Raw genomic sequence first — 17,345 nt, 5'->3', positions numbered from 1 at the left:
TAGTTACTTGGATGTTATGTATTCACACTGCATGTAAGTGCTGTGTAACGCAGTTGATAAAGTGTATTTAAACACGTATATTATACATCATTTTTGAGCTTAATACATTTTCAATTGAATCAAAGTCATCACCGTTATTCCTGTCAGTGAAATGTGTTCTGAGTCGTCTTCACAACAGTGAGGTATTATAGTATGCCTATCGCACCAATAGACATGGGTTTAAAATACTGAGAAAATGTTAGTATTTTTATATGTATTCCTTCTTGATAAGCATTAACGACCAAAAAATATTTTCCATAGATTTTTACAACGAATCCCCGTGTATTAGAAGTCTTTTCGTGACATAGGTAAATCTCGTTCTATTGATAGAAGAAATCAGACTAATGGTGAATAGATATCCATTTAGTGGACGTGCCAACCACAGAGGAGTGGGAAATTACCTCTTCAAACACACAAAGCTTTTCAACATTCAATGTAAGATGACAGAAAATATAATGCCTATAAGAAATAAGGAAGTGAATGAATACTTGAGCTCTACTGTTTTGACAAATACTTAGTTGTTTGAGTTCAACTCTCGGCCAATCAACCCAAGTTGTCACAGTTTCATTAGTGAGAATACATTTCGGTGTTTTGGCTTCTTATGACTCAAATCTTCAACTTTGACAAAAGTACCTTTGAGGTAGACGTTGAACGGGTAAATTTGAAACACATTTTCTACCAGGATTACAACACAGTTTTCTGTTTCTTCAAACAGTTTTATATAACCCTATTTACGGCATATAAATACGGCTTTTTCCTCCATCAAAACAATCTCTAGTGAGTATCCAAACGACAACCATGAAATTCCTTAGAGAACCTAAGTTCAATCCCTTCGAAGAACTCATCTGCTTTTATCGTGTATCAAAGTTCTTGTTTAAAATAATCTGAGATCTGATTCTGCCGGTTTAGCGAAAGCTTCCTGTATTCCACTTGTAACGCTTTGAAACATGTGATGATAATGCCTAATATATCCCTTCCTGAAAGAAATCTCGTTAGGATTATTCCGACAAAATATAATTGGACAAGATGTCCCAGAAAACACAGGCCCTGGTAATGCAGGTTGTGGCATTCGGGGTAAGAAGTCAATATAGAGCTAAACTAACTGCTCTCTAGGGGTATCCCAGGTTGGAAAAGATGTGATAGTGTCGGTACCCTGTGATCTAAAGTCTTGCACTGGCAACGTTGAAGCGCATTTTCGTTACGTTTGACAGTAAAGCTTTCCATCTAATCTGTAGCAGTTTTATTCGACCACATTTAGAGTATGGGAATATTGTGGTTACTCCCTCACCTCACAAGGGTATGAACGCACTTAAAACCATCCGTGGGTGAGCCATGTGGTTTTGAGGAGACTTAAATTCAAACCCTATGAAAAGCGAATCAACTCATTAAAATGTTACCTACCAGAGTATGGGCGTCTAATAGGTGATCTACTGATGATAAATAGCATCCTAAACATTCCTAAACACTCTCCTTAAATAGTCACTTAAGCTCGCTTGCGACACAAACCTCAAGGGTATCACCCAGAATTTCAGATACATAACAGAATCGACTGTAGACACACCTTTTAATCCACAGAAATAGATAAATGCCGGAATCCGCTGCCGGCTGAGCTAGTCCAAGCGACTTCTCAGGAGTCTTTTGAAGGAAAATTTGACATGCTCTTGAATAATATGGGCATTGTCTCACTTTAATTTATGTAGGTTTCTCTTTTCTTCGTCAAAAAACCTAGGTCCCTACCTGGAGCAATCAGTGACCCATCGCTTTTAGATACGGAATCCCTTTGAGCAAGCTGTGGTAGAAAATTTTGATTCACTTTTGAATAAATCCTCAAAACCTTCGATGAAATTTTGAACTCTTCCAAATATTTCCTCACACTTTGTCAAAAACTACGAATTTTCACATGATTTTATGGAAAACCCTAAATTTCCCCAAAATCCGTAGATGGCGTAAATACTTGAAATCGTAGTTTTCAACAAAAAGCTGAGACGAAAGTTTCTGAGAAATTCGATATGTCATTGGAAAGTGATTTCAATTAACCACTGCTTTAAGAGATAGTACACAATATTTTTACACAGTATTTTGCATTGTATGTTATGACCTTGAGATTGGCGGCCTTTTAACTGTGCTTCCAGTATTCGTCACTGTCTATCTTTACTTGTCGATCAGTTTCACGTGAGTAGTGAACGTTGGTTATTAATATACCATCACCATATGTCTCTTGTATTTTCGAAACAAAATTATTCTACTCCACATAATAGTGATCAGGAGCTTGTTAAACAACTGACTGACTTGATACGACAAAATGTTCCATATTCCAAAAGACTTGACGTTTTGGGCATATTGTCTTACACAACAGATAATGGGTGCGAAAAGTTTATAAAGATCGATTCCTCATTTTCTGTTACCAATGAAGGAGCATCTGAAAAGCTTAAGAATCTTTCCGACTATCCAACACTAAATTCTGTTAAGATTTCAGCTGACTATAATTCAAGCAAAATTGAACCCACCGATGATTATCCACAAGACATTGAAAGTGAGCAGCATAGCTCCACTCACTCTCCTGGCGCTTCACCTCCTCTATTACCACCATCGATTATCCAGCTGGGCAAGGCTGGTCGAACAGATGAAAAACCTGATCCTAACGAGTCTGAACACGCCTTAGTTATTCAGCCTTCTGATGTATTTCAATCGACAGAATGTGAAGCAGACGATAATACTTACCGTCGTTGTCGCAGAAAGTGTCGAAATCCTAAGCGACAAGTTTTTGACTCTGATTCACACGCTGGAGATAGTGATGTCGAAGATGTTACTACTGACGTAGAAGACTCAATCCAAACAACTAAATCCCAAGATTATATAGATATTGCTGCGAAAGTCCCTCGAATAGATCCACAGGTCATTGTTACAGTTTCTGACTCTTGTATAAAAGAAATTCCATCAGTTACTACTTCGAATACTGATATTGATATGGTGTCTATTTCTTTAAGTAGTAGCTTACATGATGTTCATCCTTCACCTTCAATTTTATCTTCATCCCCAACAGCTGCCAGTGTTTCTTTTGTCCCCATGAATTATTCTACTGTTAATAGGTATTTAAGTCCACAAGTTACCTCTAGTGACGTCTCGGCGCTGGTGAACAACCAATTAAGTTCTGGCACAAAGTATGCCATTTCAGCGAAATCTTTGGGTTTGGGAGATATTGGGGACCTGTGCGGAATTCTTCCGATAAACGCTCTCCTGGGGAAAACTCTTATATCCGGAAATGATACAAATGGGTCTTCCAAATTGCTATTTGCTAACAATATTGGCACAGCAGTTTGTCCAAGTGGTTCAGAAATGGTCAATCCCTCAGGGTTTACTCAGCAAATGACACAGTGTATTAGTTCTTCGTCTTGCACAAACCAGAATCTTATGTTAAACTCAAACTTAGCGGCTGCTGTTGCTGCAGCAATTTCCAATTCTTCATTTTCACTGTCCAGTAATAGTAATCCAGTTGCTAACAATGGATCAAATCTAACTACAAGTATACCTACATTGAATACTCCTTCAATAGCCCTAACAGGGCCATCCGGAGAGATTCTGGGCACAATACCAATAGCGTCTGCCAACTCATCTCAAAATATTATTTCTTCAGCCTTAGGAAGTAGTGTCGTTCAGCCTTGTTCTATCAGTAATTCTCTGACAACAGTTAGTGTTACATTACCAGCTAATCCGATAACTGGTTCTTCAACAGGTTTGGCAAATACACTGAACTGGCTACGTTGTGCCACAGCCACAGTAGATCCTAATTCACACCACGTCATCAACAGTTTCAATCCAGGTGCTAATGCGTCATCGTTTTCCGTAACATCAGGCAATCCTGTAGCTCTTCTTCAATCTTTAGTCACACATCAACAGCAACAGGGAGTACAAGCTCAGATACAAAAACAGCAACCATTGCAACCGGCATTTTCAGTGGGACCTACTTTAGCCCTAATTGGGACCTTAGGACTTAATTCTCCAGCAGCATGTTCAGTTACTGGACAACATCCATCAGAAACAACATTCACATCTAATACAGGATTGTCGACTCCTGTGTCAACAGTTTTGCCCAGTACGTTGCATAACAATGTTCAGTCAGGTCCCGTTAATAGCAACGCAGCTTTAGTGGCTGCGGCCTTGTTACGGAGTTTGACTAATGTGAAACAGTCAAACCAAGAACTAACTGATTCTAATACTATTGATGCGAATTCGTATAACCCCCCAGCATCTCTAACCTTGATTACAAACAGCATTCCTTCCTCTGTCAATGTTGTTGCCTCAACAAAGGCAAATATAATTGGTTTTGATGAATCGGCAGGCCATGGAAACAACATATTGACTAATAGGATTGTTCAATCAACTCTTAACTTAAATGGCGTTATTACTTCAAGCCAGGCACCGACTGTTTGTCATACAGTTTCCACTTCAACACATAATATACCACCTCGCAACTCTATTATGCTATCGTATCCCCGCGGAGGAACAGAAATGAATCTCTTACTAACCCCAGCATCTGCGCATGCATTTGGTACATCTCATTTAACTCCTCTCACAGCTGTCCCTGCAGCATTGTCCTTCCAAGGTTTACCTACATCGCAGTCTACAAGTTTAACACTAACTTCACCTGTGTTACTTCATACTCCAGTTACATCTACAGTGATTCAGAATACAGGAGCTATTTCCGAAATCACCACTACAACTAATTCGTATATGGTCCCATCTACCACTTCATTCGACCAAACATCACATAAAACTGATAAAACTTTGACTTATGTCACGGAAAGCAGTTCAAAAGTAACATCTAACTCCAGCCAAGCTCCAACTTCAAGTTCTGATCCTACTACATCTGCTATAGACCGAATTCTCCAAACCATTAAAGGATGTATGAGTGCTAGTGCAAATCGAGATTCAGACAGTAAACTGAAAATACGCAAAAACGAAAGCAACGGAACTTACCAAGCCATTACAGGTGATGAAGCCAATAATCATCGTACTAATGATACTAAAAAAGCAACTGGAACTCGATTTTATCCAGCAAATAAAAATAGTCTATCACTTGAGAATGATTGTGTTTCTCGTTCAACGACTACAAATGATCGGTTACCTCTCCCACCACTACAAAAAAGTACTGGAGAACCATCGGAAAGTAGTTCGTCAACTCCCATTAATAAGTTTTATCGATGCAGATATTGTGGGAAAACTTTTAACCGAAAATTCTGTCGTGAACGACATGAAAGACTTCATACTGGTGTAAAACCTTATTCCTGTGAACTTTGTGATGAGAAATTTATTCGTCTTGAAGATAAAAAACGACATGTTAGATCATTACAACATTACTTTTCTAACAGAGGGTCTCTGAGAACCAGTGGATTAGATGATCAGATCGATGGAGGTGCGGGCCTATGTGCTGAACCATCCAGTGTGTTGCCACTGCTAGCACAAACACTTCAAGGAGGAACGAATGTAGAGACTTCTGAAAAGGAAACTGGAGAATTGTGTAATGGAACAGATGAGCAGAATTTAAGTAGCCATGTAAGTGAAAATGAATCAGAAGGTGCTGCTACAGCTGCAGAGTTCGACAGTGAATCACGTGATCCAGAAGAAAATGAGCACTGCAATGATGATACAAAAAATGCTTCGCATTTGGCATTAAGCGACGGAAACCATGTTATCCAAAAGGAAGATACAGAAGATAAATTACGAGAGATGAAAACTAAATTGGAGGAACCATCGGATGATCTTTTAACTAATCTCCGCCTAACATCGAAAATACAATTCAACAAAACCAGATGTCGAGCAGCTTTAAAAGAAACTCAAACAGCTGTAAATTCATCAAGTGAAAACTGCTGTGAACTAATTAAAGTACCTACGGTTGTTCTTTTTACTACTGATAATGCTACTGATTCAAAGTCTTCAACAAACTTATAGCTTCTTATAACAATTACTTTTGACTGTCGCTATATGTAAGTGTCCCATTTGTTTAATTAACTTATAATCTGTACAGCTGTATAAAGTATTTATTATCATTTCTTATGTAAGTATATTTACCTGCTTGTTTAAAGAACATTACTTTCACTGAATATTATTTTAACATAATATGATAATTTGTTGTACAAACGCAGAGAAATGTCTTCAGTTCTGTCTTCGTAATTTGTTACTATTTCATCACTTAAAAACATTCCAGAATCCAAATGTTTCCAATATTGTTCAGCCTGCCATCAACTAGCTTTTATTTTGTGTTGTCTTTTGCTCGAATTTGTTTTGAAGTCAACATTTCTATGTATATCAGTTATATATCTGTCAAAAACCACTATATTTTAGTGATGTGTACATTTAAGTTCTACTATTTTATGTGTTTGAAATATTTATTAATTACACCAAAAAAACAGACTATATTTAACTATCTTATTTTCTTTCTTTATAGTTAGCGTAGCTTTGTTTATGCTAATCTTGCAATAATATTGTATCTTGTATATTTGGTAGGTTGCTGAGTAGAGTAACTGGTTGTATGAAAGACCCTACTTCTTACGATCATCCTTATTAACCGAATATTGCTGGCACTTATGACAAAAATGTATCAACCCAATATTTGAAACTATTTGATCGTCTTCTATTAGTTATTGTCGTATAGTGATGTATTCTAATGACTATATAAGTGGTTCCTGATAAAGCCCGTAAACGGAATCAAGACAAACATAGTGGTGGTAAGGCAAAACTAATTGGCGAAAGTTTCGTACTTCAGGAGGCAACGTACATTTTAATCTAACCCTGTGTTTTATATATGAAATCTGACAAAGTAGGTTATCAAACCTACAGTTTCTACAATCAAATATCACGATAAAATTTATACTTATTTATTAAGTGCTGAATCTTAATGTGTATTGCTTTGAGTTTACACATTGGATTTCTGCATCTCCACTAATTTGAACATGTTTAGTCTTAAATTTTCAGTCGCGGTTTATTCACATCAATAAGAAACTGAATGTTGAGTTGTTGATAGGCATTCTGTAAGCAATTGAAGCCAAAAATATTGTGATCGGAGGTGAAAAGTCCGAAAGTTAGAAAAGAAGAATATATCTGCCCGAAGTCCTGCAAGATCATCTAAAGTCACTTACACTCAAAACTCAATTTGATGCTCGACTTAATCGAACAAAGCTTCATTTATCTGTTCATCGAGCAACAAAATTTTATCCACTTAATATAGCCAAGACAATTTCTCGCTTTATTGTGTTATGTGAATTCTACCTAGATTATCAAGTCGATCTTCCTTAAATGATTGTCTGTAAAGTTTCATCAACTAAACGATTAAATAACTCAGCTTTCAAAAAATGTCTTCGAACATTGTGGAAACAGTTACTAGGGTTGATTCAAGGTTCATAATAGCCTAAGACTAGTTGGTGGCATTTAAAAACAAGTGTAATTAGGCTTATTTCGCTAACTAATTATGATTTCCATGATGTCTTAGTGGTCTGTTTCTTACTTAATTGAAAGACCCATAAGCATGACAGAATATGGATAGGTCTTAAAACCAAGCTATGGCATAAGTGTTTATCGTGTCTACTGATCATCTGTATAAAAATCGGTTCTAAAGGGCAAATGTACCCATCTGAAATTGAACCATACTAGTCACCTGTGTACAATCCGAAAGTAGTAAAGTGAGATAACCCAGTTCCATTCATATCCCAAAGTTAATTTTTAATTCCTGTTGACAAAAACATCGTGGAAACAGTTATAGTGTGGGAAATTGACAAGCGGAAATTCAAAAAGATTCCACTCGATCTACAAAACGGTGTCTTGAAGTTACGAACATCATACCTATCTCGGTAGTATCCATCGTTTTAGTTGACTTTATGTTTCATTCCTCAAGAAAATCTAACAAGTCCGACTTTCAGATAAGCTTAAATTACCACTGTCTTTAACATTTTAAGTTTAAAACATTCCATGAGCCACGATTTGTTAGCCATATTCATTCCAGTGTAAATTAGTCGTGTAGGAAACAACTTGTTTTTATTTTCAAGTTATAAACTTATTGTGTAAACTTTACGCATAGTTTGATGTTTTACTTCATATATGATAGAGCAAATGTATCGAATACTAGGCAGGTTTGTTGAAAATCTTATCGGTACATACTTCCCAACCATTATCAGACTTGAAGTATTCATGCTACGACAATATCTAGTCACTTCTCAGTCAGCGCTGGAAGTATGAGTCAGCATAAACCTTATGAATAGATGAGGCAAACAAATATACAGAACGCCGATTTCGTCCCACTTACTACTTGTCAGCTGGCTGAATATCTATCCCTGTGAGTACTCATATTGTTTATATCACCACTAAGACCTGTTGTTCTAAATGTTAGAGTCATCAACTTTGTCAAGTTAGGCATTCCATATAGATCAGCTATAAAATTAATTCTGGACTTGTGTTGTCTTATAGTTAGTTTTTCATGGTAGGGATCCATAGGGGATGCCGAATCCCATTGATGAGTACTAGGACCTGCTGCCATGAAATTGTACCACTCGGATAGTTAGTTCAATAATAGTCCATTTTTTTAATTTTCAGTAGTTTCATACTGTAGATTGATAGTCAACACAAACCAAATGATCCATCTAAAGATGGGCACGGCCTCGTTTCAAGTTGCGACATTGTCTAGTAATACATGATCTGTTACCCTTCCAATGAAATATCCTAAATTTTGAAAGTAAAAACTGGGCGATTAACACCAATACGTAAGAGTGTGTCAGATATTCTTTAGAGTTATTTGCTACAGTCAAGTGACAAAACCGAAATCCCATTCCATAAAACCCTACTAATTCTATTCTGCAATACAAACGGCATTAATGTTGAATAACTTGACGACTAACGATTTTGACTGACCATGTATTCAAAAAATGTTTTTTTAGCTATCACATTCTTCTATAACTATTTGTATAAGGTTTCGCATCATTCTTTAATCATACATAAAAAAAAGTTTGCGGGAAACGAGTCCAATGAATAGGTGGATAAGAGCACATCACAAATACGTTGTTGTTCACCTTTAGTTATCGAGGTCAAAAAGTTAGTTTATCCTTATAATGAAGTAAATGAAAGTGAACGTGTCCACATAAAGCTCATCTAATAACTAAACTGAAAGATACCGCATTAGTTGAGGACTCATTCGACAAATACTGATCAAATTAGATAACGTATTTTTCGGATTAGCTAACTTACGTAAGAAATTAACAATAAATTCATTTGCTGAAAAGTGTTCGTCTAACAATTTAACAAGACTACCATCACATCACTCCACGTTTCTCAATAACATACGAATAAATACATGAACATTTTTAGCAAATTTAAGCTCTAATTAGTGCGAAAATACCTAGAATAACTGCTCCATTAACGGATTTTTAAGTGAAACAACCTAGGGCTAGAAGGCTTCATTTAATCATTCTACAGTACACAGTAAACATCTGTGCCCAACGAGTATCTACCTACTTTCAGGGTATAATTTATTACATCTTATTGAATACAGTTTTTTAACTTGAAACAATATTGTCAACATGTATGTAATGTTGATACGGAATTATAAAAATGAACAAGGAAAACATCGAGAAGATACAAACTTATTTATTTAATTTGCGATAAAAATGAAAAACATATACTTCCAAAACTTCTTATACTACTGGCTATTCGTGCATTTATTAGTAGATGCTGTCAATAAAAATACAATATCCTAACCTTACACAAAAAGAATGAGAAATAGTGCAGTAAAAAAAGGAAAATATAATCTACCATCTCAATCATTAATAGTAGTGATAGTAACTAATATAAAAATACTACAAATATTCAATCATATATAAATGTACTAAGAATAAGAAAAAAATGGTTATATTAATAAAGAAACACATTGTGTATAATACACCAATGGTATAAGAAATACAGTAGGATGAAAGAAATATATCAACGGAAAAATGAATGGTGAAAACTAACATGATAAAACTAAGGAATATTGTGTCATGATGATGATGATGACGACGTCAATATAGTGATGAAGAAGAAGAAGAAAGGGCAAGCAACTGTTAATTTCTTTAATCTTCCGTTCAAAAAAAGAATAAATATATGAAAATCGTAACTAACATCAAAGAGGAAAATAACCAAACATATATTCTGTATTCTGTTCTTTCTTTATTTAACCTAAACAAAATTTTATCCATAATTTCCAGTGATTATTCTTTAACATTAATGACCGTATCGTGTATAGCTTGTGCAATATGCTCAATATTGTTTGTAGTTAAAGCGCACATATTAATACGACCATCATGCATAATGTATAAATGATGTTTTGTCTTCATATATTGTGTTTGAGTAGCTAATTTATCAAAAAAAAGAGAAAAAAAATACACAAATATTCTATTATTATTATAATATTAGTAGTAGTGAAAAATATTAAGTATATTTATAAACTCTCCCATTAATTGATTATGATAAGATGAGCAAATGTTAATTTATTCAAATGATAATATTGTTAATTCAATTGTTGAAGCATTCTTTATTACTTAACATATAAATCATTTAGGTCTGTTGGATCAACAACATACATTTTGTGTGAACTAAATAAAATTGTTATATATAGTTGAGATCGTGAGTCAATTGAAGCTAGACCACCATGAAAAACCTGGAAGCACTGGATGGCCGTTTCGTCCTATTATGGGACTCCTCAGTAGTGCGTATCCACGTTGCACAATAGGACGAAACAGCCGTCTAGTGCTTCCAGGTTTTCCACGGTGGTCTAGCCTCAATTGACTCACGATTTCAACTATATATATCAATTACTAAAAATCTCCACAAAAAAACCCCTTAAATAAAATTGTTTTTAAAATATTTGTAATAGCTGTTTAATTGTGTGGTGGTTAACAATATTACTTAGTTGTTGAAACCGAAATAAGTAGACTGGGGATTGAACCTGCTACCCAGTTGAAAAATAACTTTTAAGTACACTTTACTGTCATTAACCTTATTCCATACTAATGATAGTTAATACTAATTCTATTTAACTTGAAAATGAAAAAAAAAACATTTCTAATTGATAAAATTTATTTCACATTAATGACTGAATTACTTGTCATGAAAAACTTTCACTACTTTCATTGTTTTAACTGTGAAACGGATTGTGATTCTATTTCTTTAATAATGATAGTTTATAAATTTTTTCCCATCGAACCGAAACAAAAAAAACGAGAGTATTATTTTAACAAAACGATAATCAGTATATCTTGTGATCAAGTTTCACTTTTTTCAACTTCTACCAGATGGATAGAGATTTGGTCTGTCAAACCAGGGCTATTCAAGATGGTCTAATAAATGATGAATCAATATAAAGATATAATGATAAACACTTAAAGTATGTGCATATATATTTTCCAAGTCGATGATTATTTAGTGGGGACACGTATGGCTACGCGTATATAGCCTCTGCCAGGGAAGTCCTACTTACTGCCTTCTCGTGGCGGGGGTGTTGTTTACAAAACTGAGAGGACGAAAAGCGAATGACTGGCGCTTTAACCGGGTTGGTGGACAAGGCTAGTCCACCTAGGGGGGTTGGAAAACCCTGACTCCAAACCAATGGTGCACATGGGCTCCAGTATCCTGAGGGAACAAATGGCGTACGAATCAATCGTTGGTCACCGGCTATCATGAGACTGCACCTCCTCACGATGCTCCTCTGCCTTGTGAATCAGACCTTTAGGTCAAAGGCTCCGGGTGTGGGCCCCTAAGAAAACCACCTGCTTCGGCTTGGGCACCCAGGCAGTACCATAGCCCTCACAAATCAAATGAGATTGGTGTGGTGCATATGTACCTGGTGCTTCCTTGGACCAATATTTATGTGTTTAAATAAAATTAAATAATAAATAGTGGGAACCCATACAAGTAATAAATCCTGCGAACTATTCAATATAAAATTAATAAAACTCGATAAAACTTCTCTTTTAAAGTACATTCTGTTAGCAAACTGATGACCGGTGAACAAATAATGTTTAAAAACAAACATAAAAGAAGTGAGATCTTAGGTAGTACAGTCTCAGGGCTTATGAAAAATTGCATTTTAGTATATGAGTTAATAAACCTCATGATTTATAGTTAGTCATTCCTACAAAAAAACGTAGAGCCTAACACAAATGTGCATTTGTCCAAATCGCTACACCACATCAACACAGCAAAAAAGAAATAACAATATGCATACTAAAGAGGAAGAAATAATAGTGGTGGTTACTATCAGGACAAGAAAAACAAGACAATACGATTCGAAAAGAACAATTAGAACTGAAGAATAAGGGATTCAAACTAAATTTGAAGGCAAGGTTTGAAAGGAAAAGAATCCCATAAATCAATGTTATTGAGATCAACTATGAATTGTGTTATTTGATGAATTCAATTACTGACTACCACTATCAAGAAGATCACAAACAGAAATTTTGTTACCCTAAACACAAAACAGATCAGTAGTAAACGATTTCACGGATAAATATCACATCCTGGTTTGGCCGCTTCTATCATTTTTAAAACCTACTCATATTTTAGCCAGTATCAAGTGTACGGGTAGTATGTGGCTAGGTATGAGTAGTAAATGTCCCAATCCAAAGACGATATAGACCTTAAACTCGTGCCTTCCTTCTGAATCTAGTCAGAAAAAGAGTAGTTCATCATTCAGCAATCTTAAAAATATTTGATGAATATTCTCCAACTGCAAGCCAATAAATAAAATGACAGAAATAGTAATAAGGCTTAGTGCTATGGGAAAATATATGAAATTCAAACATGCAGTTGTCTAAAAAACTAAGAAATCTTGGGAGAAGTTAATTATTTTAAGAAGAAAAGCAGTAAATCCGCAAATGTATCGGACGTTAATATTACTTCGTAATCTGGACCTCGTAACAGCAGTCCACCCATACCACAATTGATGAGTTTTATTATCTAAGAAAATCTGAATTTTTGAATGAATTATACAACCGAACCCGCATTTTTTTCCATTACGTCTTAACTGAAACATGTATACTATTTTAAGCAAAGATGAATAGTGGCTAGCAGTTGAATCCAGGACGCGCGTTTCGTCCTACTTGGGACTCGTCAGCTGGATGTACCTGCATCTCAGAGTTTCCACTGCTAGCCACTATCCATCTTTGCTTACAATCCTTGTGAATTAAGGCTATATCGAGGCAATACGCACAGTATGCACGTATGCCAATTAGAGACTGACCAGTTGCAGTCCTAACACATCGATGGGAAGATTCAAACAAACAATACTAAATGAATGTATACTACTTATTATGAACGAAGGGAAGATTATGTTGCCTGAAAAGATGTATCCATATATGAAAACATAACACTTTTTCAATAGACAGAAAATATGAGTATAAGAAAAGTATACTAAGATACTTTCGTAAATGAATGTATGATAATAAAAATATATTTATCATTTTTGTCAACTAACTAGCCAACATGGATGGGATGTATCATGTCAAAACCTTTTTAAATATAGTGTGATTATTCATATTTAAAACCTTATTTCAAATCGAATCAGTAGGTACTTTTTAATGAAGAGACTGAACACATTTGTAACTTTAATGAAACACCGTGCTTAATTCTCTAGCATGATGCCCTAAATTTATGACTGGAACTTCAAAACAGTCAGTAGTATTAGTATGGTGTTATGAGAATAAAGTTACTGAAATGTCCGAACCAACTTTACTTTGATTGTTGGCATAAAATGGATGGTTTACTGAAATTAATGTGATACTGATAATTAGAAGTTAGGTAATCTATTTTTCCATATATAAGTGCCTCTATTGCACAAACAAAATGTTCGACAACAAAAGTTCTGTTTAAATCATTAGTTTTATACCATAAAATACCATCTAATGAATTGCTAAGATTACACATTCTTACACGCAATCTAAATGTAGTTCACATTCTGTCTCTTAGCATTTTAAACCGAGCTTCCCTATTTTGTGCCCATAGACAATGGTGATTAGCTTGCAACTTAAGTATTTACAGTTCAAATTAACAACTCTAAAAATTCGTCCTATTCTCATCAACATCCACAATGGTTGTTCGAATCAATTTTTAAGTGTATGTCTATAAATGTAGCACCCGTGTGTAAGTAATCTGTACATATATTTTGTATAATTATATGCTTCCTACGAAGGCACACCCATCATTTCTGGTTAAAATAGTCCCACTCTATATAACTAAAACTACTTTTCATTTCAGCTCATTTTCAATCTATAGAAATTTATGATTGGTCAATTTTGCTTAAGCATCATTATGATAACCGGGCAGAATGTTACATGATATATACACAACGCCACGCCAAACCACGTGAATGGCACGAATCGATCAGAATAAATAAATAAATAAATAGAGCAGTTTCTCTTCTGTTTTCCTATCAGAGAATACCAGTTTCTCTGTCTTTCCCACTCTACTACTTTTGTTCATGAGATAAGTTCATTGATTAATTCTTTTCCTCCCTTTTCATATTTATCCCATACACCCACACACAGATTTATTTTTACTTGAGCGCTAGAACAGATGACCTGTGCTCTCCTCAATACTGATAAATAAATGGAAATTTCTTGGAATCCTATCCTACCTACTCACTCACTCACTCTAACACAGCTTCCAAATAATAAAACTAAACTTATATTACTGCTTTTCACATAATATACAATATATATATGTGTGTGTGTGTGCTTCCATCCAACCATTGCTAAAACAGACTAAGTGAAAAATGATCCTATGTGTTGTATGTATACAGTAGCATTATTTAGTGTGTGAGTCTGTACGGTATGTCTGCAATGTGAAATAGAGAATTTAATGCTTCTCTACATTATAAAGCACTTCTTTTTCCTATCCTCGTGAGTATTCACACTATACGTTATACTATCGCCATATTTGTTGTATATGTTCATTGACCTACTACTACCTCTCCATATATATATATATGTCATTAAGTTCCAAAATAGAGGCAACTACTTATAAAAACCAAAGGAGTGTAAAAGCTTACAAATTAATTAGTGCTTTTGTTTTTTCCCATTTATTATCGTTTTTTAAGATACATCTACATGTATCATCATGATAGCAGAATTATGCTTATTATTAAATAAAATAGAATTAAAATCTCTTTTTTGCTGAATAGAATGATGATTTTAAAAGAAACTACTAACTGATTATGGTAACAACAACAGTGATCTTAATAACGTTGAGTAACAGAAATGTGTTTTTTTTTCTCAGATCTTAGAACTACATAAAATGAACATATGTTTTCAAACAATATGAATCACAATTACTGACTATGAGAAATTATTAAATAAATATGCACATTTAAAACAATATTCTTATTGTTATTTCATTAGGAAATCTTCCCCTGTCTAATAATCTAACTAGAAATCTATGCTGGTATTAACTAATTCCATATATTTTCTTAAACCAGTTATATTTGTTAAACAACACTTTTTATGGGCACATAGAATGTTCAGACTATGTGGAAGAAAAAGAGAACCAATCAAATAGCTGCAGAAATAAAGAGATACAACTTGACGGTGCTCAGAATCAGCGAAACACATGGATCCAAGCCATACAGAAAAGGATAAATTCCGAAGAGATGTTGCTGTACTCTGGTCACAAAGAGGAAAATGCTCCGCATACTCAGGCAGTCGTTCTGATGCTGTCTAAAGAAGCACATAAAGCACTTACAAGAATCTCATGGATCCGGGATCATCAAAACATCCTTCAAAACAAAGAAGGAAGGAATCACAATGAATGTCATCCAATGTTATGCACCCACCAAAGATAGCGACGATGACGATAAAGATCATTTTTACGAGGAGCTTCAATCGATCATAGAGAAGTATCCAGGAAGAGACCTGACCATCCTGGTCCGGGAGGTAGGGGCCAAAGTCGAAATGGATAACACCGAGTATGAAGATATTATGAGACAAAATGGGGAAACAGAAGTACAAAGGTTCAATAAAGCCTTCCTTCAAGATACTAACAAACTCAATGAATTTAAGATGACTCTCAACAACAGGTTTCAAGCCTTACAAGATCTGCTTGAAGAAACTATTATGGAGGAAAATTGGAAAGGAATCAAATAAACACTGACTTCAACGTGTCAGGAGGTTCTGGGACACAAAAAGAATCAAAGTACATCAAGAGGCAAGCGCTAACTTGGAATCCTGAAGGAAAACGGAAAAGAAGAAGACCAAAGAACATACTGCGCCAAGAATCGGAAGCAGACACAAAAGGATGACCAACTGAATTTAAAAGAAATATAAATATAAAGTAAAGCTTCAGAATTGCTTAACTATGATATTTCATTAACTTACACAGCTACTTAACTAATTGTTTTTGATTATGAAAAGAAAACATGTTTTCCTATTTCTTTAATAAAAACAAATCATCATACATATAACTAAGACAGACTAGCAGTAACGATGATATCAACAAAGTGAACTTATAAGTCAATGGTACAAAAAATGTTAGTAATCAAAGGATAAACTATTAAGGATGATGTAGGATTGAAATATTCCGTGTCAAAGTGTTGAATACTCAGTTGATAAAACAATACCTAAATTCGGTCAAAGTTACTACTATCTAGTAACATTGTCTATTTATGAATTTTAAAGAAAATAAATATCGAAGCCAAGACTCATACACACTAGAATTTCTTAAATGATATCAATTATAGTGGATTCCAAATGGACATTAACTTTCTTTAATTGGTCCTAGTTGAATAAAACTATTTCTAAGATTAAGCGTTCGTCATAAGAGGCGTCAAAGTCCCCGGTTCAACGCTCAATGTAATCATGAACATGCAACTAAGATGAAACAATTATCCAGTGCTTCCTGGTTTACAGTAGTTATCTAACTAAAATCAATACAGAATATTGAATGTAAAATTCAACAGTCTCTACAAACTTTCTATGTAACTACTTTTATTGATATTTATTGTTTGTAAAGCCGGTAATTAAACGTTACACATTGCCATGAACTAAAATACACATTTCTCATGATCATAAAAGAGACATTTATTGTTCAAGTATTTTACTATCCCTTATGAAGAGAGAGTTACGAATACATTCAATCACGAATCATTTCAAGTACAGAATACAGCTTACTTTTTATTCATTAATCTCAATTGATTATGATATACGTCTAAGTGGGAAGGTTTTAATGGATCGATGCATTAAAAGAAAATTAAGGAAAATAATAATAATAACAATAGAAAAATGTTAAAAATGAACAAA

At 34.6% G+C, this 17,345-nt stretch overlaps 2 protein-coding genes across 2 annotated transcripts in view; one reads left to right on the top strand and one right to left on the bottom strand.

The window, feature by feature from the left end:
• Positions 1 to 2,250: 2,250 nt before the first annotated feature.
• Smp_049160 (putative zinc finger protein) lies at positions 2,251 to 6,236 on the top strand (the record flags this gene model as incomplete). Its single annotated transcript, XM_018795786.1, has 1 exon — positions 2,251 to 6,236. One exon carries the CDS (start codon positions 2,251 to 2,253, stop codon positions 5,986 to 5,988), a length of 3,738 nt encoding a protein of 1,245 aa, XP_018650064.1. The 3' UTR covers positions 5,989 to 6,236.
• A 3,413-nt stretch (positions 6,237 to 9,649) lies between these two features.
• Smp_049150 (putative aspartate aminotransferase) overlaps positions 9,650 to 17,345 on the bottom strand; it is a 44,780-nt gene continuing 37,084 nt past the window's right edge. The window contains exon 8 of the mRNA XM_018795785.1: positions 9,650 to 10,411. Coding sequence (XP_018650063.1) covers positions 10,269 to 10,411 — 143 coding nt within the window. The 3' untranslated portion in view covers positions 9,650 to 10,268. The remainder of the gene's footprint in view (positions 10,412 to 17,345) is intronic.

This window comes from Schistosoma mansoni, chromosome 2 (genome assembly GCF_000237925.1).
Source record: "Schistosoma mansoni strain Puerto Rico chromosome 2, complete genome".
In the NCBI taxonomy this organism is placed as follows: domain Eukaryota; kingdom Metazoa; phylum Platyhelminthes; class Trematoda; order Strigeidida; family Schistosomatidae; genus Schistosoma; species Schistosoma mansoni.
This window is presented reverse-complemented; position numbering and strand designations above follow the sequence as displayed.